The sequence below is a fragment of the Papaver somniferum genome, unplaced genomic scaffold (genome assembly GCF_003573695.1).
Source record: "Papaver somniferum cultivar HN1 unplaced genomic scaffold, ASM357369v1 unplaced-scaffold_81, whole genome shotgun sequence".
Lineage (NCBI taxonomy): Eukaryota > Viridiplantae > Streptophyta > Magnoliopsida > Ranunculales > Papaveraceae > Papaver > Papaver somniferum.
Genome location: NW_020651082.1, coordinates 2535586 through 2562716, shown reverse-complemented (window position 1 = coordinate 2562716; position 27131 = coordinate 2535586). Strand labels below are relative to the sequence as shown.

Sequence of the window (27131 nt, the reverse complement as noted above, 5' to 3'; positions counted from 1 at the left end):
AGGAGAAGAAATGGTATTCGGTTCCCTTCAAATTTTCGTACACTGAAACTACTCATTTACAAGCTACCACAACGAGTATTTATAGCCTACAAAATATGATAAGTAATGAACAATTACAAGACACGTTTGTAGCTGACGTGTCATCATTATCTGACCACTAGCTCTTCACGTTCGTTTATCTCTGTTTGATTAAGTCAGTTGGTTAAGTCGGCCACTAACTTCACTGGAGTAGTTTAGGCACTATACGGTGGGCCAGCCATAATCAGCATACAAACATAAAAAATATTGTAATGTTTTGTCTCCATTTTCATCCGCGAAAGTTCATGCAACCTAAAACCATTAATGTTTGTTTGCGTGTAGACTGCTAACTCTATAGTTTCATTAGAATACTAGCCACCTCGTCAGTCTATTCTGTCTATAGCTATTGATGATGATATTAATTTCATTAGAATATATATACTAGCCACCTCATCTGTTTATTCTGAGTACGCTGAATACTTTGCATACGCACACACAACACATATATGGCTATATATTGATACTCCTAGTTTGAACACTCTTATTCATCAAATCATCTCTCTTTATAGTAACACCACCAGTAAAGTAACATATTATCAACACCACATCATATATATGGGTTCTACTGATAATGATCACCACCAGGGAGATAAGTACAGATCTTACATGTATGGAGATGAGCATAAAGATGTACACTGGAGGCATGGTGGTCCTCCTATCTACGACCTCGTTAATGAACTCTTTCAGCAAGGCCAAACAAACGTATATATGCACACGTTTCACGATCAAATTACTTATTATTATCTGTGTATCTATGGAATTGTGTACTGTTTAAAAATCAAAATCATCCGTCATATCGATAGATCATCAATCTATAAATTTCTTCTATTCACACCCTATATGCATTATTATCAATGATGTTTATATACTAATCATGTGCTCAGGTATGGCCAGAGGGATCTTTAGAGGAAACCGTACAGAACGCCATTAAAACATGGGAAATGGAGCTTTCTCACAAAACTCGACTACAGGACTTCAAAACTATCAACCCAGAAAAATTCAAGTTATTTGTTAATGGTAACGCCTACATCTTTCATTTTCATTTTATATACTGTACTAGCTAGTTACTTGAGAGGTTGGTACAGTGAGTGGTACTACTGGTTCGTCTGTGTGTTTGCTACCTATCCTTATAGGTCAGTGCAACACTGGAAGTAATGAAGTATCTCATACATATAAAATAAAATAAAAATATGATGAGCTGAAAATTTGTTTCTGTTATGTAGGAAGAGAGGGATTATCAGGAGAAGAGGTCCTGAAATTAGGGAGTTACAACGCTTTGCTGAAAACATCTTTGCCCGAGGAATTTCAATACTACAAAGCTGATGAAGAGAGCTTTGCATCTTCTCATGACATATTTAGATCAGCGTTTCCTCGTGGTTTTGCTTGGGAAGTTATTAAGGTCTACTCGGGGCCACCTCTAATTGCTTTTAAGTTCAGACACTGGGGTTACATGGAAGGTCCTTTCAAAGGTCATGCACCCACTGGCCACAAAGTCGAGTTTTATGGCTTGGGTATTCTCAAGGTAACCCAACATTAATTAGACAATGATATGTCTTTCAAATCATTTTCAAACCTACCAAGAGAGGGATAATATATATATATATATATATATATATATATATGTTTTCTGCACATGGCTTGCAAGAGCCAAAAGCACTAAATTGCAACCTCAAATTTGCTTTTGCTTTTTATCTTAGTTCTGGTTCAGTACATATGTAGCCCATACATGTTCCAGAACTCGTTCCATCATACACTTGCCCATCTTGAAATATTACCATCTTGAAAGGTTATTATATGACGCGATACAAGTAACCTCTTCTTTTTTTTCCCTACATAGATCAAGAGCATCTTAGTTTGTTGTTAATTAATATTGTGAATCCTCGAACAGGTAGATGACACTTTAAGAGCTGAAGATGTGGAGATCTATTATGACCCTGGGGAGCTTTTTGGAGGTCTACTCAAAGGACCCAAAATAGATTCTTCAAATTTATCCCAAGAAGAACATGAAAAGAGTACTCCATCCACCAGTGCTCAAGGATGCCCTTTCTATAAGGAGGATTGAATTGTACAACCCCATATAAGTTGTGTTTCTGATATTTAAATTTGCAATAATCATGTCCGACTCCTTTGTGATTATGTTTATTTTAGAAGCATAATGTTACATATGTTTGAGATAGGTTGTTATTATATGGGTTCGGATTGATTGGCATTTTAAATATTTGGGTTTGAAATTCCAGGCTAGTTTGAGGCACACCTTTTATATTTGAGGCACACCTTTTATATTTGAGGCCTACCATTGGAAAACAAAAACAGGTAAACTCAAGAACCCCATAACCAGCTATTTTCGTTAATGAATTTGTCCCGGATTAGTTCAGTTGATTAAGAAGAGGTACCGTGTATACCACCAAATTTTTCGTTCGGAAACCTGTATGGAAAAGAACTAATACTATGGCAAATATATCTAATTAAAGATCCTTGAAAAATATGTATATAGAGTTTTCTCTTATCTCTTCCACAACCAATATGTATAGACAATAAAGTCTGTGAACCTTATTGTGTAGAAGAGTTCTTGGACGATCTCACAAATCAATATCCAATATCAATCTAGTCGTATCCAAATCAAGAGAGTCTGAATTCTTCCAAGTAGGAATCTTGATATCTATCTTTCAAGATACGGATTTTACAAGAACATATCTCATAATTGATCACAATTATTAAGGACTTAAACTACGTAAATTGAACAAGTAGTACTTGTGTTATTTTTATTATAAAGATAAAACAATATAATGCGAACGGAGCAACACAAGAAGCCAGAAGTTTTGTTAACGATGAAAACTGCACTTGCAGAAAAACCCCGGGATCTTGTCTAGCTTTGAACACCAAACTGTATGAAGCCGCTACAAACACTAGCTTACTACCAAACTTCGGACTGGAATGTAGTTGAGACGGAATTAACCCTCCAAGTAATCCTACAGTCATGATCCTTACGTCTCTTGAACCTCGCAAGGCTCTGGCAATTAATTTCCTTAGATGACTTCCTTTACATCCAGAGAGTTGCTTCAATCTAAGTGAAGACTTTTGATACCAATCTGCCTCTAACAGATAAACCTATTTTATTTCCTTTTAGATCGTTTAGATTATGGCTTGGAAATTTGTTTGTAATAGACAAAGCTAGAAACTTCATGAATCAGGAACACTTACACTCAGTTAGCTGATAAGCCTGGATTACTAACTACCTCTCAAGAAAAATCTTAAATCGATCAACAAAGAAGATGTTTAGCTATCTATCTTGAGGAATCAAAAAATCTGAGACAAAAGAGAACTTTGCTATTTTTATCTATCTCGTTCTTGATTTGAGATTGTCAAGAACCTCGACAATCAATCAGAATAAGATCGGCATACAAGAACTATCAAGGTAAAGATATTCGAACGTGGCTTCATGAATCCCTAAGTGAAGTTTTTAAGTCGTAAACCTAATTATATTTCTCATAGGAAACCTAGGTTAATGGGATGATTCTAGCATACAACTAGGATACACAAGTGTCAGGGATTGAAATTCTCAGTTGTTTGAGTTTCTCTATTTATATACTTTCAAGACTATAGGTAGCTTTGAATTCAAGCTAAGAAAAATTGAGATTCAAGCATATACTTTCTCAGTTTAGATGAAACTCATTGTAAGGAGTTCATGTAAGCATGTGAGAAGTTCGTCTTGAAATTACACAAAAGAATATACAATGTGCTCCAAGGTACTAGAACTATGTAGAATGATAGTTCATGGAAAGTATGTCATGCGAACATATAAGCATTATCGTGTTCATTTAACACTCGCGACTTAAATCATGATTCACGAAGAAAAAAAAAGTGATTTAGTGATCAAAGATGACTTAGAAGTGTTTATGAGAGTTGTAGCAACGCCAACATATTTGCGAAAATAGTTTGTGAGCATCTGTTTAATTCGTACTGGGTAGGTATGTATAGGGGTACACATACCTCCCACATTGACAAACATTCATAACCTCAGGTACCGTACTGGGTATGCGTACCTACCTACGTTATTGCATTTAGATGTCTAGGGTACAGGTACTAGGTATGCGTATTTAACCTGTGTCTAGGTTTTAATAAAACTCTCCTTCATGTTTTGAAACATTCCCAATCGCCATAGATATTATCATTGCTTGGGAAAAAACGATCAACTTGAAATAAAAATAGGTCTTGAAAAATAAGTTGTTATCAACTAAGATTGCTAAGGATCTATGAACATCCATTGCTTGGATCATATTTCGAGATATTTAACATGATAAGCTTGACCCGAAACTTCTTGTTGTGAAGAGTTTGGAATTGGTGATGGCCACCAATACTCCAACAATATCTACGAATTGCAACACAATGGCAATAAATTATTCGGAAAGTACAAATTAAATTACACAATTTAGATTAGCAGAATCCTAATTAAGAATTGGTAGAGAAGTCATAGAACAACCCACCAACCACAAACAATAAACATTTCAACTTGGATAAAATCCAAATAAGAAACAGAACATAGTTTGTTAAAGTAGGAAAATCAATAGCAGCGGGAAAAAGGTTGAGAAAATTTCGTTGTTTTATAGGAATATTTTTCTCATGTAAACAATCTGGCATTGAAAAAGCTACAACGAAACACTTGTTTAAAATCTCCTATTTGCATGAAAGCATGCTCTTTAGTCTGGAAAGTACGGGTCATAATACACAGATGCATATGATAGAAGTAATACCAAATGACTGGTAATCAGTAACGCCACCCATGACATGGAAAAATAAGACAGATAGCAAGAGCTTCTGCAATTTCCAATATGTTTTACTTATGAAACCTGGCTTGATTGGTGTATACCTAATGAGATAAAAGGGCTTGATTGGGGTATACTTAATGAGATAAAAGTTAGGTCATTTTGAATTAAAAACCTTGTATTTTCTAAATGGCAAAACTGTCCCTGCAATGATTAACACTAATGTAATTGAAATGATTAGATTAGTTAGTTGATTTATATGAGTGGGATTTGGAAATAATTGAGAGTAAGAAAGAGAATGAAGTAGTAGAGGAGCTTTTTTTTTTGGGGGGGGTGGGTGGGGGGGGGAGAGAGTTTGGGTTTTTGAGAAATTTGTGATATGAGTGAGACGAGTGATTCAAATCTTGATTTTGAAGTGGGGAGTCTTCTAACTTTCCTCCTACAGATGAGTACTTGTAGGATGATCTACTAAATCATGATCAAATGGATTATAAGCGTGATCCTCACTTTTATTTTCCTCAAACTCAAGATGGGTATGGAGGTGAATGTCTTGAGCCAAACGTAGAATCTATGACCAAGAAGAAGAGAATTGAGCTGCAAGTAATCAGGTAGACAACTTACGTGGTGAAGATTGTGATTTTTCCATGCAAATGATCGATTTTGCTTCTTCTTTTTTTTTCACTTTTGCTTCCCGGTGTCGACAAGGTCGACGATTGTCGATCATGCCGACTTTAAACGTCGGCATGGTATATATTACCAAATTCCCCGACTTTTCATGAGCAGTATTAAGTCGGCATGGTCGAAAATTTTAACCCTGCCGACTACAAGATTTTTTGCAGCACAGGAAACGAATTTGAAGCATGTTTAAGCCGGCATTATAGTGGATACGGACCCTGCCGACTATAATTTGGTCGGCACAGTTTTATTTTTCGACCATGCCGGTTGTTCTTTAGCCAACGTTGTTTTTTATATCGACCATGCCGACTTTTGTAGTACATATCAACTAACTTGTGTTGTTTTGTAGATTGCATTGGTACCGATGATGGATCAGCCTCAAGATCACAATGTTAGGGGACTGATACTTCCGCACATTATGCTAATGATTTGGAATGGAAGGAAAAAGACAACGCGGTAAATTGGATTGTTGAGAAAGCAAAAGAGAAGATGTGCGTTCTAGTGAAAAACACCCAACAAAGAGGAACGCGGTTTGAAATGGTATGCGAGTGTAGTGGGTCGTCGGACGCAAGTCACAAGAGAAGGGGTTATGTGTATGATAAGAAGACGACTAGGGTGTACAAGACGAAGTCAAAGAAGTGTGGATGCCCATTCGAGATTATTTTTTGGAGGAACAAAGAAACCGATAACATGTGGAGAATTAATAGAGTTGATGTTGGTTGGCATAACCATAAAAATCCGAAAAGTCTTGTTGGGCACTCCCAAGTTGCCAAGTTGAAACCGCACGAGTTCGAACAAGTAAGAACAAGTTGGGGAATTAAACCAAGCAAGCTCCTTAGTAAGTTCAAGAGGGATGACAAGAATAATCTCTCTTCATTGTCTACAATTTATGCGGCCAAGGCAACTATTAAAAGAATTGAACGGGATGGAAGAAAGGTAATGGAAGAATCACAATGGTTGGCACACAAATACAACTACACGGTGAGACACCATGAGTTATCGGAGGGGAAGGTGGATCGTATTTTTCTTGTGCATCCCAATATGATTCAATTGGCGCGTTGCTTTTACCAAGTTTTGTTCATGGATTGTACTTATAAGACGAATAGGTACAACATGCCTTTGTTGAACATTGTTGGACAAACCTCGGATAAGCAATCGTTCACGGTGGCATGGTATTTTATGGATCGTGAGAAGGATGATAGATATATTTGGGCATTGGAAACTTTGAAGCTTCTCTACCATGAAGAAGAGACTCCCGGGGTTATAGTGACCGAAAATGAGCAAGCAATAATGAACGTCGTGAGGATAGTTTCTCCCAATGCACAAAATTTTCTTTGCACTTGGCATATACAATACAATCTTAGAAAGAATTGTAGGAATCATATCCAAAATCCAAAGGCAAAAAAGACACTAAACGTGAAAAAGAGGAAGATGAACATCTTAGTAAACTAACTAAAGAGGAGAGAGAGGAAGAGAAGAAGAAAGAAGAGGAAGAATGGAAAGAAGGTGAGATCAAGTTTGGGTTATTCATGAAAGCGTGGGATAAGTTGGTTTGGTCGATGAGTGTGGCAAGATATGAGAGCAACTTGAAGGAGTTCGAGGATGATTAGAGGACTAATTACCCCAAAGTAGTGGAATATTGCAAGAGACAACGGTTGAGGCCACACAAAGAGAGGTGTGTGTATACTTTTACTTATGATTATAAACATTTCAAACTTGAATCCACAAGTATGGTAGATCAAGCTCATGGTAGACTAAAAGGTCTACTTTTCACGAGTCAAAATGGGATTGTGACGGTGCAACATGCTATCCATGAGTACACTAATAATGATATCAACAAGATAACAAAGAAATTCGAAGAAAGTAGGTACCAGAAGTTGAAGGAGTTTAAGGAGGATAATTGGTTGCTTGTTGGTATACATTGCAACGTCTCGCATAGGGAAATACGTTTTATGAAGAAACATATCAAGTTGTATCAAAAGTATGACAAACCGAGCACTCCTTGTAAGTGTAGGATAATGAAGGCTATCGGACTTCCATGTCATCATATGATTGGTAGGTATAAAAATCCCATTCCGATTAAAGATATTGATCCTTATTGGAAGCAACTATCTTTCAAACCATCTCCAAGAGAAGATCCCGGTGAAGAGTTTGGCGATATGGAACTTGGGAGAATAATCCTCGACAAGTACCCCAAGTTGAATAGGTTGGACAAACAAACTATGAAGCACAAGTTGATGCCGATTGTTTACCCTTTTATGGAAGAACTTGAAGAACCGGCGAAACAAAATCCAATGGGTAGACCACCTACCACAAAGACAAGGGCGGAAGAAATGGAACAAATTAAAGAGTATTTGAGTACAAAATGCGATCCATCTGGAAATGACTATACCGAGACGCAATACAAATAGGAGCCGACTAACAAGAAAAGAGGTCTTCCGAGGAAAGAAACAACTACACCAACGGTTTCAAACTTGAATCCAAATGAAACTCCACCTCTTGAGAGTCAAGCAATTTTTGTAAAGAAAAGGGGTCGGCCGAGCAAAGAAAAAACTACAGCAACCGTTTCAAACTTGAATCCAAACGAAACTCAACTTCTTGAGAGTCAAGCAAGTCAAGGAGATGTTGTGAAGAAAAGAGGTCGTCCGAGGAAGGTAGTAAAACCGGTATTGGAAGAGTGTCGCGTACAACTCCCTCAAATTATTTGAGAGTTCTTTATTGGTACCGACGACGTCCCAAAGGATGGAAATTGTGGGTTTCACGTTTCCTCCCAACAATTGGGACACCTAAGTGGAGCGATTGAGGAGAATCTCACCCAATGTCAATACATAAGAAAGAAGATGGCCGCCCGACTAGAAAAATACAAGGTGTTTTATATCTCAATGATGCTAGAAGGTTCCATGGAGGACAAAGAAGCGACTTTTAAAGAGTTGCTTACTAGTGTTAAAGGCCCAGAGGGAAATGCACCGATCAAATGGGAGCATTGGTTGAGAATGCCGGAGTGTGGACATCTATTCGTGGTCATGCGTGGTACATTTTTTTAGTAAAGGACTAAGTGTAGAATTTGCACCGAAATACGCGGTTTGTGTGGAGCAACTCAGGCATAGAAGAATTGTTATGGCTTTGGTGGATGGTAATCATTTTATTGGTCTACAACTCAACAAGGAATGTCCATTACCTCTTCTTGGTAGGTTTAGTTTTTGGGAAAAGTTCATATTCAACAAGAGCAGGGAATGGATAAAACTTTATGAGGACAACATGCACCTTTGGAATGCTTTAGATGAGTCTAGGGAATGTCCCATAGATTTGATTAAAGGAGATTTAATAGATTTGAATGAACTCCCTCCAATAAATTTGAGTGATGAGTGATTATGATTAGGGAATAAGGAATCTTTTTGAAGTACTTTTGTAATCGCATTCGTGTTTTGTGTAATGTACTTTGGAGTACTACAAATGAATAAAATGGATGTGGTTTTTTTGGTGTATACTCCTTTGGTCGGCATTGTATTTATCACACGACCAAGCCGGTTGTCCCAGGGTCGGAAGGTTTTGATTTCGTCAGGTTGCCGGTTGTACTGCATGACAGCACAAGAAAAAAGGCATGGGACAGTCGGCAAGGTTGTTTCCATCCTACAGTGTCGACTGTCCCAGGGTCGGCAAGGTCTTGATTTCGTCAGGTTGCCGGCTTTTTTGTGATCGGCAGGTTTTATGAGGACAACCATGCCGACCAAAACAGAAAAAAAAAATGTTGTTTTTGGATGTTCTTCACACATTGTAGTCGGTTGGGTTTATGAGGACAACCCTGCCGACTATACTTTCACCGGCTATGTTAATAAACTATTAAGTGCCGACTGTTAAGCAGCCGGCACGCTTTGAATTTTGTATAATACCGACTAAAATCGAATGCGGTGATTGTTAAAAACTTAAAAACTTTTGAAACTTAGTTAGAGCATACAAACCTTAAATACTTAATTAGAGCATACAAACCTTAATTAAAGCATACAAATGATAAAAACTTAACCCTAACACATTTGGGACATAGATAGTATCTTTTTTCGGTACACAATTTCTTAGGAGAGGTAATTAGCTTCATCTTACCATCGCAACATGGAGTTGTGCATGGTAAAAGGTTGATTTTAGCAACTTCATCTTCATACGGAGCTAGGCGCTCATCTATCCAATATAAAAACCCACAGCATGTGCATTTTGAAGCATACGGATGATATACATCTCTTGTTGCAGCTTTTATGAGAAATAAGAATCCCTTACAACCATCAATAATGCATTTGCTTCCTTCAAAGGGACAATCATTTGCAAAATAAACACTTAGTGTACAAAGACTACAAATATTTCGGTGTGTTGCACTTGAAACTTCCATTCTTTATGCAAGGTTGAAGATGAAGTTGACAATGCTTTTATAATAACAACACACTTAATATCTTGATTTTGAAATTTCTAGCCGTTGAGCATTCATTGGGTTGTACTTTGTACCTAAAAAGTAATATTTTTATACTACTAACATTTAAGTCGGCAAGGTCGACATTTAAAACCATGCCGACTACATATCCCTGACAGCACGATAGCATATAGCCTGGGATGTCGGCAAGGTCGAGCTTACAAACCATGACGACTTAGTAAAACTCTAATATTGTCTAAAATTGCACAAAAAAGAATAAGTTCTAAAGCAACTGAAACTGAAAATTAACATAAGTTTAACAAGTCTAAAACCACAAACTAACAGTTCAAAACATAATTTAATAGTTCAAACCACAATCTAAGTTTCTAAAGCAAATGAAACATAATAAAGTTTAAGAATTTCATGGATCCTTCTCATTGTCGTCATCTTCCTCCACATCACTAGCGTTTTCACCATCACTAGCTTTTTCACCAACATCAGCTTTTGTTTTTTCCTTATCTGGATCTATGTAGTCACCGACCTCATTGTAATAGGGGTTCACTCCAGAAAAATCAGATGCCCTGAAAAAAGTTCTTGGATCAACCTCCTCTTCTTCCTCCTCTGACGATGTGCATTCTTCATAGTTGAGGGGATTGCTAGGACTCTCCGTACACCTTAGAAATTCTTCAGGATCTTCCTTACCCATCAGAAGTAACTTTCTTACAGGGCAATTCTTTTCAGTTTCATCTTTAGGATCTTCTAAACCAGGATAAATCTTGTCAATAAATTCAATAGCTTTGCTGCATTGCTAACAATACAAGTGATATCTTCTATTTTTGCCTATGGGAACCTAAACAATACACAAATAAGAGATATGAAAATTCTACACATTGAAACATGGTTCTGATAATACAGTCGGCAGGGTCGATAATCTGAACACTGCGACTAATACATAGTCGGAGGGGCTGTAATCATATACCACGCCGACTAACACACAGTCGGTATGGTCCTATTCAAGAAAGATGCCGATTATTAACTAAGGAAAATCAAGTTTCTTTGACCTAAAGTCGGTATGGTACAAGTCTAATACAATGCTGACTAAATGTAAGTCGGCAAGTTTGGTTATTATACCTTGCCGGCCCTAGTTATTGTCTAACAGTCGACATGGCTGTTATGAAAAGTCGGCAGGATATTCATCCCGAGACCATGCCGGCTCTTACAAAATCCTGGTGACGTGAGGCTCATTTGTTCTTCCTTCCGTTCAGCGTGGTTAACATCAAGCGGTTCATTTACTTTCATAACTTTTTGAGGAATTTTTGAAACATAAAAAACAAAAAAAAAGGAATTTTTTGCGGTACTATCACATTTACTTTCTAAGAAACGGCTTGTGCAATAACTAGTTTTTAAATACAGCCGAACCAAAAATTGGTGATGGGTACATACCAAACCCTAAATAGTTTGACTATACCATTTCCTGGCTGATCTCCATGCTTCCTTCCGATGCTCTGGAAGACTGCAAGTTCATTTGACGTCTTTTTTTGAACTTCTCCTGTTGCATGCACTCCTTATATTTCAGCTTTGCTGTTTTGAAAAAGAACAGAAATCATAAGTGATAGAGTAACTCAAATCAACCCGGTAGACAAGTTATTGATATAATTTAGGTAATTCTTCAATGCAGATAAAGGTTGAGAAACTACCAGAATCGTAAAGTGGTCTTAGTTTTTCTAATATATCTTCGGGTACATTATGCACACTACAAGAGTCTTTATCAGCTTCTTTCAGAAGCTTTTTAAACTCAACAACCTGAAAAGAAAATCACGGAAAGAAAAATACATTAAGCAGACTAGTAGAGTATGAGTTTCACATATTACTACAGAAAAGAGAAATTGTGTTTCAAGATAAAAGTTCATAGAGACGAGTTAAGGTCAGCCTGTTTCCTCTCTTGTTTTAAATGCCTTCAGTAAACAAGAGATCAAATACAACAATTCAACACTTTTAGCACATTAAAGAACCTTGTGTCTTAGACTCTTAGTTCGAAGGGGCCCCAGGAGAGTAGTAAAGGATCATTTTTTTCAATTTTGACAGACTAAACCTAATGTTCTTTAGACTACTACAACAAATACAAATTGATGGGCCATCCTTCACTATTACATGTTCTGGTCAGGAACTAGTTGGACAAATATCTTACGAAGAAATCAGAGAGTTCATATACCTGATTTCTTGCCAGAAAGGTGAAGCAACGCCCACTATTCCCTGCCCTGGCAGTCCGACCTGCGCGATGGATATATGTCCTAACATGGAAAGGCATGGCATAGTTAATTACATTCCTCACCCCTGCAACATCCATACCACGAGTCATAGCATCTGAAGCAATAAGCACCTGTATTTTTCCCTCCCGAAATTTCTCGAGTGTCTTGCTGCAAACGAGGGACGAAATATGAAAATCCATTAAGGAGAATTTCCAGCATCAAACAGGCTCTAGTATTGCAAATATAACCGAGTGATACCAACAGGCTGCAGAGTATATCTACAGCTCAGAAGTTGGAATGCATATTTTCTTACCTTCGTAGAGATTGAGGTTGAAAAGCAGAATATTCTTTGATCTTAAAGGGCAAATCGAAGCAGTTTAACATGGTACAGAGTTCGTGAGTTGAATCCTTAGATTTTGCAAAAACAATACTTTGTTCCCCTTTTAACTCTTGCAGAAGTGCCGCCAAGTAAAGAGGTCTAGATTTTACGTCACATGTCTGAACAAAGAAAGCAAAGGAAAATATACGTGAATTGATAAAAAGAATAAACTTTGAAATCTCTTAAAAATAGAAGGTTACTAAAAGGATGTTCGCATGATATAGATTACTTAACAATATTAAACTACTGTAACCAGATTGCTCTTTTCTGTAACCAAGTACGGACAACTATTTAGAACCTCCAAGGGAATGGATTTTTAGTAACAAATTGCTCAAGGAGACGTACCAATTTGAATAATTGCAGCTTGTCAGGTAGCTGATAGCGGCCAGTTGTCAAAAACAAAGGATGATGGAGATCAAGCTTGGAAAGCTTGCTAGGACTTTGGGTCAGAGTAGCAGATAAAATCAAATCTTCACAAGCCTCGGGGAAAGTTTACCTTTAAACCCCCTTTCGGTACCACTACATAAAAACGATTTACTGAAACTGATTAGGTTTACTATTAGCTTAAAGGAATCTGCAGACTATGAGAGAGAAGAAAATGGCCTCTAACAACCCACAACCTTGGAATATTCAAATAATCATCCTTTGTTTTTTAAGGTCGTGGCATGGTTTGTACTGTATAAAACAAACTTAGGAGCACTGACGAAATGTATTGACTTTCCAAACTAAGTATCAAAACGGGATCACATAAAACTTACGATCTTCTTATATTTCTCAGGGGACCGTGCAAAGATTGAGAAGCCCTCATATGTGAAAACTGGTGTTCCTCGTCTGAACGGGTCAGTTGAAGCACAGCACGAAGAAAATCCTGATATTCCTCTCCAAGTAGCTTGTCTATTTCATCAACTACCTGAAAATCTCAAGCATATAAGCCTATGTATATTGTTATTATCTAACAAACACGTACGTTCACATCAAGTAAATCACGTAGATTGATCATTAGCATTTATTATTGTCTGTGACAATTCTAACCCTACCAAGATATTCGTCAACTATTTGAATTCCTTATATGTTACAACAGAAATATCACTCTAAAAAATTAAAATGTCAAACTAGCAAGGCAACGTATTCAGCTCCTACCACACATATAATTGTAAACACAAAATTGCTCTAGCAACAAAATATCTACTTGAGTATGGTACGAATAGGAATATGCTTTGATGTCCTTGGTTTCAGCATTTGAAGAGCGAGATTATGAGTTCACAATCTAAATCTATGCATACAAGCATAGCAAGTTGATACATCAACAAGAAAACTTGAGGGAAGGGATAAACAAACGGAAAGGTGCTTCTGTTAGCTTCATATAACAAATAAGAAACTAGAGTAGAATTTTGGTCTAGCAATTGTGCACACATAACTCAGTTCACACAGTTCCTCACTTACAAGAAATCGAAGATGCTCAAGGGTGAATCCCTTTGTTGTGTTAATATGGTCCATCAGTTTTCCAGGTGTTGCCACTAAAATATCAACCCCGCTTTCTAATTCTTTCTCTGGGTCATACCAAACACCTGCCTCGAGCGCAGGCCGCTTAATGAGCTGTGATATCTCATCTGATATTTTACCTTTACCACCAATAGCTGAACCAACAATTAACCCCACAACTGGTGCTACAGATTTGAACACACTTTTTACCTAGAAAACAAAAAGATATCACTATACAGAACAACTCTAGAAAATTAACACATTAATTAATTACCAACATTCGGAGACGAACCTGCATTGCCAAATCACGGGAAGGCAAGACGACTAACGCGCGTAAGCGTCTAACATTCCTTGTCGAAAGAGATTGAACAATAGGCAATGCATAAGATAAGGTTTTCCCACTTCCAGTTGGTGAATTAATACAAAGATCTCTCTCAAATTGACCAGGCCCAATTGTTTGTTTCCATACTGCATATTGAATTGGATACAATGTAGTATAATTCTCATTGATATTACCTAATGCCTCCACCAATCTAGACAAAAATAATTTAAAAAAAAAAAAACAATTCAATAATCAATGAAAACAGTCAAAAACGCTGAACGAGAAAGAAAGATAGAGAGGGAGAGGGGAGGATACCTGGGATCAAGTTCAGGAACATGTTCTAATAGAATATCTTCAATAAGATTAACATTTATGGGAGCTCGCATCCATGGGAGAACTGGGATTTTCTTCTCTTTCGGCTCCTCTTCAACCATTTCAGATGATTTTCGTTTATTAAAGGATACCATTGCTGATCGATCAGCTGCCAACGTAAGAACATTGTTAACAATAATAGGAAATGACATTTGACAAATAAAGATTATGAAACTTGAAGATTAATTAGAAAGATGAATTCATTATTATGTATATAGCACGACATGCAGCACCAATCACAACATTAACATATGGTTTCTCACTATGGTTTATCACTACAAGCAAAATGTGCGTTGCACGTCGACAAATGTTGGGTGTTCCACAATTCCTTTGCAGAGTGATGCCATTGGCTACGCCTGCCATTATTGTTTTCGGAAGATTCCAAGATCTGATGGCTGAAAGTGAAAGTTAGGCGATCCAACTGCTAATTTCACTTAGCTTTTAAGGGGACAATTTTTTGCTATTGTCATTAAAACGAAAGAGATTACATGTCTGTTACATTCTACCAAACAAAAAGCAAAAAATGTTTTAATGAAAAATAAGATGATGCCTCTAATGTACAAGTAACACATGGTCAAACATTATCAACCACTTGATGTACATCTGCAAAAACTCTACAATGATACAGATAGCTGAGATCACAGATATCTCAAACATCCTTGTTGATACTTGATGCTGCAAAGTTGTGAAAAAAAATAGAACGAATGCTCTTTCTGCTAATTAGATGCTAGATTTTACCTTGTCAAAGATGGATACTCGGCCTTAAAGTGAGTGCAGGCAAACTCCACAATCTGCTGATTATTTCCTGGTTCCTGAGCTCGAAACTGGTTACACGGGAAAGCTAATATCTCCAGCCCTTCAGAAGAAAAAAACTGAAGTGTCAAGCTCTTGTTCATGAATCTGAACATTCAATACAAGTATAAAACATAATGCATTTTCAATATCAAAAGATAAAAAGGCAAATAAACCTTGATTCTTAAGAGTTTGGGATTGGTGGTGGCCACCAACACTCCAACAACAATATCTACGAATTGCAACAGAATGGCAATAGATTATTCGGAAAGTACAAATTAAATTACACAATTAAGATTAGCAGAATTCTAATCAAGAATCGGTAGAGAAGTCATAGAACAACCCACCAAGCACAAACAATAAACATTTCAACTTGGATACAGTCCAAATAAGAAAAAGAAGATAGTTTACTGAAGTAGGAAAATTAATAGCAACGGCAAAAAGGTTGAGAAAATTTTGTTGTCCTATAGGAATATTTTTCTCATGTAAACAATCTGGCATTGAAAAAGCAGCAAGGAAACACTTATTGAAAATCTCCTATTTGCACGAAAGCATGCGCTTTAGTCTAATTGCATGTCGAGAGTTGAGACGATTAAACAGCACATAACCTAAAAGGAGTATGCATACCCAGATTCTCTTAGTTCAAAGATTGTATTTCTAACGCATTTAATCGTCTTAAAGCATGTTGAGACATCTAATGTTTGCATTAACTACCTCATCAACTAGAGATTCTACAGAATAACTACCCAAGATGGCTAAAACTTCATCGTCACACAACCAACATAAGAAAACAAATATATAAAATCACATAATCCATCCACCTTCTCTTTTTCCTTGTTCTGAGGATTTAATGCACCAGTAATTATTGTTCTGATACACCTGTCAATAAATCTGATAAACCTAACTAGAACATATACACCATTGATAACTAAAAACCTTGGAAGGACGGAATCACTATTCACTACACAATTCCACTTTTCACCTCAACACTACAACATCAAGAGTAATCATAAATTCAGAACTTTCAAAAGACTAAAACTCATTTCATACAAGTCTTCAATCACGGAAACCCAGTATAAAATCAACCTAAGCTAATTGAATCTCCGCTAATTTAGAAAACCCCTAGTTTTAAGAAAATACCTAATTTCATACAATTAACTAGCTATCAATTCAACAAGAAGACATGGTGAAATTCAGAATCATTACCTCTTCTAATTACAAGAGAATCCACCGAGTCGTGTATCATCACCATGTTCAACTGTTAACCATCATCTTCGTGATCATCGCTCAAAAATTAGGTTAATCAAATTGATAATACTTCTCTTCAATTGCGCAAACCGATAGAACTCAATGGTGAAGCTCCTGGTTTTCAGAAAATGGCGGAAGGAAACGGGAGAGAGAGTGTGTGTGCGCGCGCGCGTGTTAAGCTCTGGTTTTCCAAAAGAAGAGAGCCCTTGCCACCGGAGTGGGATATCCTTTTGCCGAAACACAGACAACCCTTGCTTGCCGCGTTCTTTCAAATGCCGTAATAAGAGAATTCAAAGCAAAATCTCCGCTTGGCTCCTCGTAACTTCTTTGATTTCAAACTTGCACCATATTCTTGAGAAACCAAAATGCAGCATGATTAGGCATTTTGAACCCTCTTGTTTTCATCTGAGCTTGAAATTGTAAAAAGAACATGTGATGTTCACGAGATGCGCGTACTTAAACTAAAATAGCAATTTAAACTAAAACTGCAATTTTCCCATTCAAGTACTTACACTTCGTCAGAGAAACCGTGAGTAATTTCACAGAATCAGACAGAAGATTGAAAATTTAAACTAAAACTGCAATTTTCCATCCAAGTACTTAAACTTCAACCAACAGCCATACAGATACAGTGCCCTCATTACATCAAAGCAACATAAACTCAAACTAAACTAAACATTCACATCCCCCATCAACTTCAAGCCCTAGCAGTGACTGACATTCCTCAACCTCCAGTTCTTCCACTTAATCGACTTCCTCGATCTTGGGTCCTGCACCGCTACCAGCACCCACTGAAGGACCATCTTCATCCATGCCACCAGCTCCACCCATGTCAGGTCCAACACCACCTTGATACATCTTGGCGATAATTGGGTTGCAGATACTTTCCAGCTCTTTCATCTTGTCATCGAACTCCTCTGCCTCTGCAAGCTGGTTGGTGTCAAGCCACTGGATGGCACCTTCAATTGCATCCTCGATTTTCTTCTTGTCAGATGGTTCCAACTTCCCAGCAATCTTCTCGTCCTTGATAGTGTTCCTCATATTGTAAGCATAGTTCTCCAAAGCATTCTTCGACTCAACTTTTTGTTTGTGCTGTTCATCCTCTGCCTTGTACCTCTCGGCCTCCTGCACCATCTTCTCAATCTCCTCCTTGGACAGCCTTCCTTTGTCATTAGTGATTGTGATCTTGTTCTTTTGCCCTGTCGTTTTATCCTCAGCAGATACATTCAGAATACCATTTGCATCAATGTCAAAGCAAACAGTGATCTGAGGGACTCCACGAGGAGCAGGTGGGATTCCAGACAGCTCGAATTTCCCAAGCAAGTTATTATCCTTTGTTCTTGCTCTCTCTCCTTCATACACCTGAATTAGCACTCCAGGCTGGTTGTCTGAATAGGTAGAGAAAACTTGCTCCTTCTTGGTGGGGATGGTGGTGTTTCTTGGAATCAATGTAGTCATGACACCTCCAGCTGTCTCGAGTCCAAGGGAGAGAGGAGTAACATCCAACAGCAACAAGTCCTGCACTTTCTGATTACCTTCACCACTCAAGATCGCCGCCTGCACAGCCGCTCCATACGCCACAGCTTCATCGGGGTTGATACTCTTGCAAAGTTCTTTCCCATTAAAGAACTCCTGCAACAATTGCTGCACTTTAGGAATTCTAGTTGATCCACCCACTAGAACAATATCATGGACACTGCTCTTGTCCATCTTAGCATCCCTCAAACACTTCTCAACAGGCTCCATACATTTCCTGAACAAATCCATGTTCATCTCTTCAAATCTCGCACGAGTAATAGATGTGTAAAAATCAACACCTTCATACAACGAATCAATTTCAATTGTGGTCTGGGCAGTGGAGGAAAGAGTCCTCTTGGCCCTCTCACAAGCTGTCCTCAACCTTCTTAAAGCCCTAGGGTTTCCACTGATATCCTTCTTGTTCTTCCTCTTAAACTCTTGCACAAAATGATTCACCATCCTGTTATCAAAATCTTCTCCTCCAAGATGGGTATCTCCAGCAGTAGCCTTCACTTCGAAAATACCTTCTTCAATAGTCAGTAAAGAAACATCAAATGTACCACCACCAAGATCAAAAATAAGAACATTCTTTTCCCCAACACTCGACGCCTTCTTATCAAGACCATACGCAATTGCAGCAGCAGTTGGCTCATTGATGATTCTCAAGACATTTAGACCAGCAATAGAACCAGCATCCTTTGTGGCTTGACGTTGCGAATCATTGAAGTATGCAGGGACAGTCACAACAGCATTCTTTATAGAAGAACCAAGGTAGGCTTCCGCAATCTCACGCATCTTAATAAGAACCATAGATGATATCTCTTCAGCTGAAAATTGCTTCTCTTCGCCTTTGTAAGTCACAACAATCATGGGTTTTTCACCTGGTCCAGCAATAACCTTGAAAGGCCATAGCTTCATATCAGCTTGAACTGATGGATCAGACACCCTTCTTCCAATCAAACGCTTTGCATCTACAAATATCAGAAACAAGAGTATAATTCAGTACAAGAACTAACAAAAACAAGAAGAGACGTGATAATTCATAATCAACAAAAGCAAATTGATGGCAGCTCTTTCTTTTTGCTGGATCGTTCAACTTGATCATCTGATTCAACTGAGTCAGACTCATGAACATAAATTTTGACAAAGCCAGAGATAATGTTTGCATTTTGTTCAAATCAAGCCAAAATTTTCAGGTCTGATTGAATTTCTCTGACTCAGTATACAAATATAGGGACTCAACAAGGTCAAATAGTAAGATCTACATGTAAATAAATCTGACTCGTTCTATTCAACTCGGCCGATTCCAATTTAGGGAAATCTAATTCCAAAGAATCCAAACACAAAAACATGCACATTGATGAATCTATTAGCTTTTGAATCTGACTCATATCTACTTGGGTCATGCATAACATCTAACTCCCTACTAAACTCAGACATGCAAAATCTCAGTTACCGAATTCAAATCGGTTCAGACTCAAAACATTCAAAAACAAAAACTTAAAGCAACAAGGATAAGGGATAGAAATCTTACCAAAGACGGTGTTAACAGGGTTCATAGCAACTTGATTCTTAGCAGCATCACCAATCAAACGTTCAGTATCAGTGAAAGCAACATAAGAAGGTGTTGTTCTGTTTCCTTGATCATTAGCGATAATCTCAACCCTATCATGTTGCCACACACCTACACAGGAATATGTTGTTCCCAGATCAATACCAATGGCTGGTCCTTCCCCTTTTCCTGCCATTCTCCAAAACTACGAAATCCAGACACAATGAAAGATTTTGCTTACAAAAAAAAATAATTGTTTGAGAAAAAATTGCAGAGTTTGTTTTGTTGTGATTTTGTGAAACGCTGGTTTTTTTGAATGAAAAGAGCAGAGAGGGTTTCCTTGTTTTTATACACAGGACTGGACCTGAAATTTCATTCGAGAACTTTCGGGCGTTTTCTTGACCGTTTGATTGTGGGAAAGGAGGTTTGGAATATCTGGATTAGTCCAGTTGCTTCTAGAATTCTCTTTCGTGGGACATTTTTGCCCGTCAGATCGATTCTCTCACGCTGGAGTTTACCCGTTAGATCAACTTAGGTGATGGATTTCAAACTAGGATTCAAACATTTTTGCCCGGCATGAAAAGAACATACTCTTGTCAGATTGTATCAGAGATAAGGATGCACACCATAGGGTTCGGCTACCTGTACCTCCCTAGTCTGGATTCTAAAATTTTGGACCGGTACCTGGACCTTGTACCTAGATTTCGGTACCATTCGGTACACGTACGGTACCAATTCCGGTGCGTACTTTCTGTCAGAATTTCATACATATTTTCCTGTCATTTTTATAGACAAATTAAGTACCTATTTTACCTGTTTTTCAATACATTAACCAATATCTCAATCAAAGAACAAAGTAACAACTAACAAGTAGCAATAATACTAGCAAATCAAAGTGCCAAACAAACAAAGTCCTGAAAATCTGAAAAAAGAACAAGTAGTAGTAGCACACAAACACACACACTGACCAACACAAACAATACTACAATAGTCTTAATTCTTAAGTTTTATTGTCTTAATCAACACAAACAATGCACTGGTGCAATGACTGGACAGTGGTGGCAATGACAAATACAAAATCTTGAATCTTGATCTTCTATTCCATGGCAGCAGCACTTGTGGTGGCATTATTGTTAATAGGACCAAGTAACGCTGCAATAACAAGTAATAGCAGTTAGTAACTATTAGTCTATGTCTAATACTTCCAAACACAAGTAATAATGTAATATGTATATCATCTATCACTAAAACACAACAGACTGTTTTAATGTATTGTCATTTATCTATCACTAGAACAAACTGATATTTCATCCACAATTACTTGTATTCTAAGATTCAAATGACTACATGCATTTGAAGATTCAATTGACTACATGAATCAGAAATTAAACATGTATTCTAAGCATGTTCTCTGCATATCCAATGGCAGCATAAAGAAATTAAAGATATAAATACAATCCAATCATTGTATCCATGAATCAGAAATTAGCTTCCATTATAGCTTCTTTCTGCAAAAACTCCATCAACATGCATATAGCAGACTGCAGACCCTAACTAACTCCTAGACTAGACCCAAAAAATCCATCAACAGGAAACATAATAAACTCCATCATTTCTAGTATCTTTCAAACATAAATATCTCCACAAAGTTGATAATTAGAAACCCATCTAAAATTTACAGTCCAATAAATAAACAGTGGAAGAAAGAAATGATTTATCTTTGGTTGAGAATTTGAGATTAAGGGTGCAGAGAGATAGCAGAAAATTCCAAAACCCTAGAATCGGTCATGCAAATCATTATGTTATAAACTTATAATCAAACTAATGAAGTTCAAATTAAATGATACAGATCTAGATTGCATCTTACCTAATCAAATGATTAAGGAATCAGAAGATTCATAACAAATAGATCGAGATTTCGGGTACCCAATTCACTCCTCAGTCTAAATTTAACTGAACACACACATAAAAAGAAGATAATAATCAAAATCAAAATAAAATTAAAAAATTAAAAACATCACAGATTCACAATCATAATCATAATCAAAGAATTTAGTTACCTATTATAGACTTCTTGTTAACTTATTGAATGAATCAAACAAACAGTGATGGATTTGGTGGTGTGTTCTTATGAACACGGTGATGGAGGAGGAGACTCAGGAGAGCGGCGAAGAAGAAGGAAAAAAAATGACACACTTATGTTTCTAACCCTAACCTCATTTCTATATATACTAGAAATCTACCACCGTTAGATTAAATATAAATCTAACGTTCAGAATTAATCGGTACAGTCGGTACGGGATATGCTAGGGCCGAGTACCTGTACCTCCCTAGCCCCGGTTCCTATTTTTTGGACCGGTACTTATACCCCTTCCTCGGTTCAGTATAAAAACAGGTGCGGTTCCACCGATTCCGGAACGGTCCAGCTCGGTTTATGTGCACCCTTAATCAGAGATGCACAGGTCAATCAGAATCTGTAGCTCCCGAGGTCTTTAGAGAACCATGTCGATAAGAAAACAAAGAAAAAGAGTTAAAAATTCAAATGGTCTTTATCCCATTGGAGTTGCTATGTATTTTGGGTGAAATTGGACACTAAATGAATACAAAGGGTGAAAAGACCAGGTAACCCCAACCAAAACTAACAGTCAACTAAATTGCTACAATGGATTGATGAAGTTTTCGCATTTACAACTTGTAACTGCAAGTTAAAATGTACAACAAACTAAGGCAGATCACCTAAGATTTTAGAATTAAACAATACTAAAGGGCAGTCATCTTGAAAGAAAAAGCAGACTAAAAATAAGAACCGACACATTACAAAAGATATTCATGGACACCGGATGGAAGACAAATTTACATCTCTTACAGAGAGAAAAAGGTGAGTGAGATATCATTAATAGAACAAATCTTACTTAACCTAGATGGCTGGTTTTCTGGGTTTTTTCATTTCTAGTTTTATCCCTGATGATACACTACAGGCAGTATCGAAGCTGTTAATGTCGTGCGCTTATATTCTCTGCTTCACACGCCTCCCGTTGACATCACTTCCATCAAGCATGGTTTCATGACGGCATATAGCAACTGAATGTTCGCCAACTCTAGCAACGTACTCCAAGAGCTCTGTCAGCACAGCGGGGCAACTCTCCTTCAAGTATTCAAACCCATCTGTTTGCATTACAGCTGCAAAATTTTATAACACAATTAGTTCATACCTTCAAGCACTAGGTTCACTGGTAAAATCGCAAATAAGGAAATGAAGCCAGAAAGTGCAGTTAAAGATGAACTTGAAAATCTATGATTGAAGTAATTAACCAACACAAGACCCTAATAACTATTATACACACAGGAAGAGCAATCCTACCTCTCAAGTTATCAGGCATCGCCACGAATTTGAGACAAACCGACTTTAGTGGGAAGCAATGGTGCTGCTCAGCCAATGCCAACGTAGTAGCGACTGTGTTTATTGCTACATCATCACAGAGCTTAGATTCACATAGCAACCTTAGCCTCTCAAGACCATATCTGTCTGCTGCAGCAAGCAGATGCTGTGCCATCAGAGTTGATGCCCACTTAGTAGTCAAACCAGTTAACTCCTGCATGTCGGGTAGAGCATCCCAGTATATATAATGGAGTAGCGCCTGTAAAAATCACAGCATAAATAGGAGATAGATACAAGTCAGGCGAAGATTTACATTTAAGGTTTTGCAGAAGTCTACCAGGATTCTGGCCAAAAGCATGACTGCTAGTGCTAGACCTGAAAGAAGAACAAAACCAACAGGCTAGCACTATAATCCATACACAATCCGTAAAACAACAAACAAATTAAAGAAAGAAAAAAAAAAAACTGTACGAACATTTAAACGTGTTGTACTTGTACAGATAACATAATTGACTTACCTTAATGAAAAAAAAAAAAGGAAAAAAGAAAAACATAATAACCAGAAAAATAAATGTGTTACACTACTAAAGTCATATCTCCCCAAACGAGCAATGTCATTATATCAGGTTAGCCACACGCATGTCCATCTGGTACATCCAATCTACATTTTTATGTAATCTTAATCTCAGTAACTGGGAACTTGTTTGCAAACATGTATTAAACGTAAAACATAGACATGCAAAATTGTCATTATATCAGGTTAGCCACACGCATGTCCATCTGGTACATCCAATCTACATTTTTATGTAATCTTAATCTAAGTTACTGGGAACTTGTTTGCAAACAGGTATTGAACGTAAAACGTAGACATGCAAAATTGTGCTGCTTAATTGTTAATAACATGGAAGTAATTTACACACCTTAAAAACTGGAGCCTCCATATCCTCAATCTTTATACACTGCGTGTTCTGATCTTTCATTGGACCAAAAAGTTGTGCACGGAACACAGGTGACCTAGCTGCGAGCACTAATTTATGTGCAGCAAATGTCTCCTCATCTACTACAAAATTCACATCTGTACCCTTGCCACTTTCCAAAAGCTTCCCAAAGTGCTGGCCAATATCAGAAGGAGGTACTGGTATGGAATATATCTTGGGTCCCTCTGTATGAGACTTGACTACGCCAACGCTACAGTGGACTGAAAGACAATCATCTTTAAGGTAGTCTGACGTCTCCAGTGAAGTTCTTTTAAAAAACCGTTTATATCCCCTGAGCAAAACAAGAAAATTAGTGTGAATTCAACAACCAGAACAAGTCTTAAACAGATATATCATCACATATGAAAATAAAATACAATTCTATGAATATCATTCCATATTTCAAAGCAGAAAGCTAAAAAGCCATAGATAAGAGTTACATTATTAAAATGGTTGGTTTGTCTCTCACATAAACTGTGTATAGAAATAAAGGTTAGGAAGTGGATGGGTTCAAGGAGCCACAAACCAACCTCCTCCCCATTATATCTAAGAAACGCACATAGGATGGCAATGCATTCAATACTTGCTTTATAATTCAGTAGGTCACAAGTAGCTGGATTCAGAATGGTGAATACGCTTCGAGTAGCTAAAGATAATTACAGAGAACAGAAATCACATCAAATATACATCTGACAACACTAGAATCCAGGAGCAGAACAATGATTCAAACATCCAAACAGTTAGTATGATATTCAATGATGTCCATGTATACAAGGTTATAACAGATTTCCCTCAACTATTTAGAAAAAAAACTAAGAATCTTCGCAGGCATGTCAATGTCAATTAGATAGATTGGTGGACTCCAATCTTAGAGGATCATGTCGCCATGATTATGCAGATAAGACTACGTCTACATTGACACTCGCATACATCATTTAAAAACCCCTACAATTGAGACTACAAAATCAAGGGGAAAAAAATTAATTCATTATACAAACTATAGGGTTTAATTTTTTTTTAAATTGGTTTTATGATCGACATTACCGCGATTACTGTACATCCCTAATAAAAGCACTTAATAACTATAGGACTGCACCCTTTATTAATTTCTAACCTTCTGTTCATGTTCTAACAGTAATCTGGAACAATATACTTCAAAGCTGAATTACAATCATTCAACAGCCTACACATGCAGTCTCTACAAAAAGATCTTGTTAAGCATTCCTACGCGTGCACAATACAATACACAAACAAACATTCAAAACAAGACTTGGATGATCACAACACACATATAAGGACATGAAACAATGATGAATACAAAAGTAAAACTTACCACATGCTACCACGGTATTTAAGCGTATAAGGACCACTCTCAAGAGTTCTCCCAAAGTGACTATGAACCTTATGCCTTTCTTTCCCACTCTGATCCAATAGTGTTAATTCAAAAAGAGCCCTAACATCTGTACCTTCACTAGCGAGAGCTATGAATAAAGAAACATAACCAGCATTATCTTCAAGACTTTTTCCATCTGGATAGAAATATATCGCCCATGCATACCCACCAACGTTAAATGTATCCGAAGCTATATATTTCCCAATCCCTAAACCTTTTGATAACGAATAACCCGTGATCTTGAATTGATGAGATCCATTTACCGTCTCCGTCAAAGATGTCGATGTTGTAAGAGACGGAGTAGAAGGATTCGAAGAAGATGAACCGCCAGAAGAAGAGGGAATAGAATTTACTTTACAAACCCTACCCATACCCATACAAAATTTCTTTAGGGCTTTTAATGGGTTTTGATCGAATCGTAAAGGGTTATGATCAAATCTCAATCCTGATCAAAGATTTACAAATTCAAAAAATTTAGATCTAGGTTTTGAAAAAAAAAATGAATTCGGATACAACTGAGATGGAATTTGTTCCTGAATCTTCGAATCAGGTGTAAAACGATTCGGAAATTCGGATTCAATTTACGATGATGATGATTGTGGGATTTGAATTCTGATTTGATTGAAGAAAATTTCTAGGGCTTTCTTATTAATCTTCTTCAATCAGAGAAGAGAGAGAAAGAGGGATTGAGGAAAGTATGTCACGATGGTGTTGATAGGGGATTTAAATACGGACCAGGATTTCTGGTGAGGAAAGACTTTACTTTTTTGGTTTTTTATGTAAATATTGAGAAAAACGAGGGTAATTTACTATCGCTACAGAACTTGTACCACCGCCTGACTGAGTTGATTCAGAGAACCTTTCGTAGTCAAATCTTTGATATAGGTGAGGTAGATTATCAATAAGCACGTGCACTTTTTGTACTGGTGGATTTTGGGCGTCTTAACGGGTGATAACTGATAACAGCCAAATTCAATGTAACCGTAGGAGACCACTTTAACTCGGAGAAGTTTCCATTCACCTCTTACTTAATTATTTTGTCTTCAAGTTTTATATTACTAAAGGCTGATACCAATCCTTTTCGGATACCATTTAATGTAAGACGAAAATATAAAAATTGGTCTTTATTGTTGGATCACTCAAATGGTATTCCCCTATTAATTCCATTATCCTTTACACATTTTGCATATCGTTGACTTATCTTCATTTTTTTATTTTCAAATTTTATACCTCTCCTCTAGTATGTATATCAAGCATTTTACATATTTTGTATATGTTAAAATTTCCTGGCTTGATTGGGGTATATCCAGATTAATTGGGGTATACCTAATGAGACAAAGTCTGGGTCATTTTTGGAGTAAACCAAGCCACCTCTTAATCATGTATTTTCTAAATTGCTAAATTACTCTTGTTTAATTAATAATAAAATTCTGATTGGATTAATTAATTAAGTTTAAATGGATTGAATAGATTAAAACTTATGAATTTAAGTTATGAAATTTTGTTTTTGATTGAGCTTTTGTGGGATGATTTTTGATGATTTTTTTTTTTTTTGA

The 27131-nt window shown here is 37.1% G+C and overlaps 3 protein-coding genes, 1 long non-coding RNA gene and 1 pseudogene across 4 annotated transcripts; 1 reads left to right on the top strand and 4 right to left on the bottom strand.

Annotated features, from left to right (window-relative positions):
* Positions 1-507: 507 nt before the first annotated feature.
* Positions 508-2309, top strand: LOC113345548 (pathogen-related protein-like). The gene is made up of 4 exons (XM_026589309.1): positions 508-780; positions 963-1095; positions 1302-1600; positions 1967-2309. The coding sequence occupies exons 1-4, from the start codon at positions 634-636 to the stop codon at positions 2138-2140; spliced, it is 753 nt and encodes a 250-aa protein (XP_026445094.1). The 5' UTR covers positions 508-633; the 3' UTR covers positions 2141-2309.
* Positions 2310-10124: 7815 nt separating this feature from the next.
* Positions 10125-17065, bottom strand: LOC113345423 (annotated as a pseudogene).
* A 250-nt stretch (positions 17066-17315) lies between these two features.
* LOC113345422 (probable mediator of RNA polymerase II transcription subunit 37c) lies at positions 17316-20152 on the bottom strand. Its single transcript, XM_026589196.1, has 2 exons — positions 19809-20152; positions 17316-19245 (listed from the first exon to the last, which is right to left on the bottom strand). The coding sequence occupies exons 1-2, from the start codon at positions 20020-20022 to the stop codon at positions 17501-17503; spliced, it is 1959 nt and encodes a 652-aa protein (XP_026444981.1). The 5' UTR covers positions 20023-20152; the 3' UTR covers positions 17316-17500.
* A 510-nt stretch (positions 20153-20662) lies between these two features.
* On the bottom strand, positions 20663-22014 carry LOC113345383. Its single transcript, XR_003358111.1, has 3 exons — positions 21887-22014; positions 21694-21779; positions 20663-20978 (listed from the first exon to the last, which is right to left on the bottom strand). It is a non-coding gene; the product is annotated as an uncharacterized LOC113345383 (long non-coding RNA).
* A 451-nt stretch (positions 22015-22465) lies between these two features.
* LOC113345394 (BTB/POZ and MATH domain-containing protein 2-like) lies at positions 22466-26277 on the bottom strand. Its single transcript, XM_026589172.1, has 4 exons — positions 25516-26277; positions 24126-24474; positions 23188-23464; positions 22466-23006 (listed from the first exon to the last, which is right to left on the bottom strand). The coding sequence occupies exons 1-4, from the start codon at positions 25950-25952 to the stop codon at positions 22834-22836; spliced, it is 1236 nt and encodes a 411-aa protein (XP_026444957.1). The 5' UTR covers positions 25953-26277; the 3' UTR covers positions 22466-22833.
* Between the last annotated feature and the right edge of the window lie 854 nt (positions 26278-27131).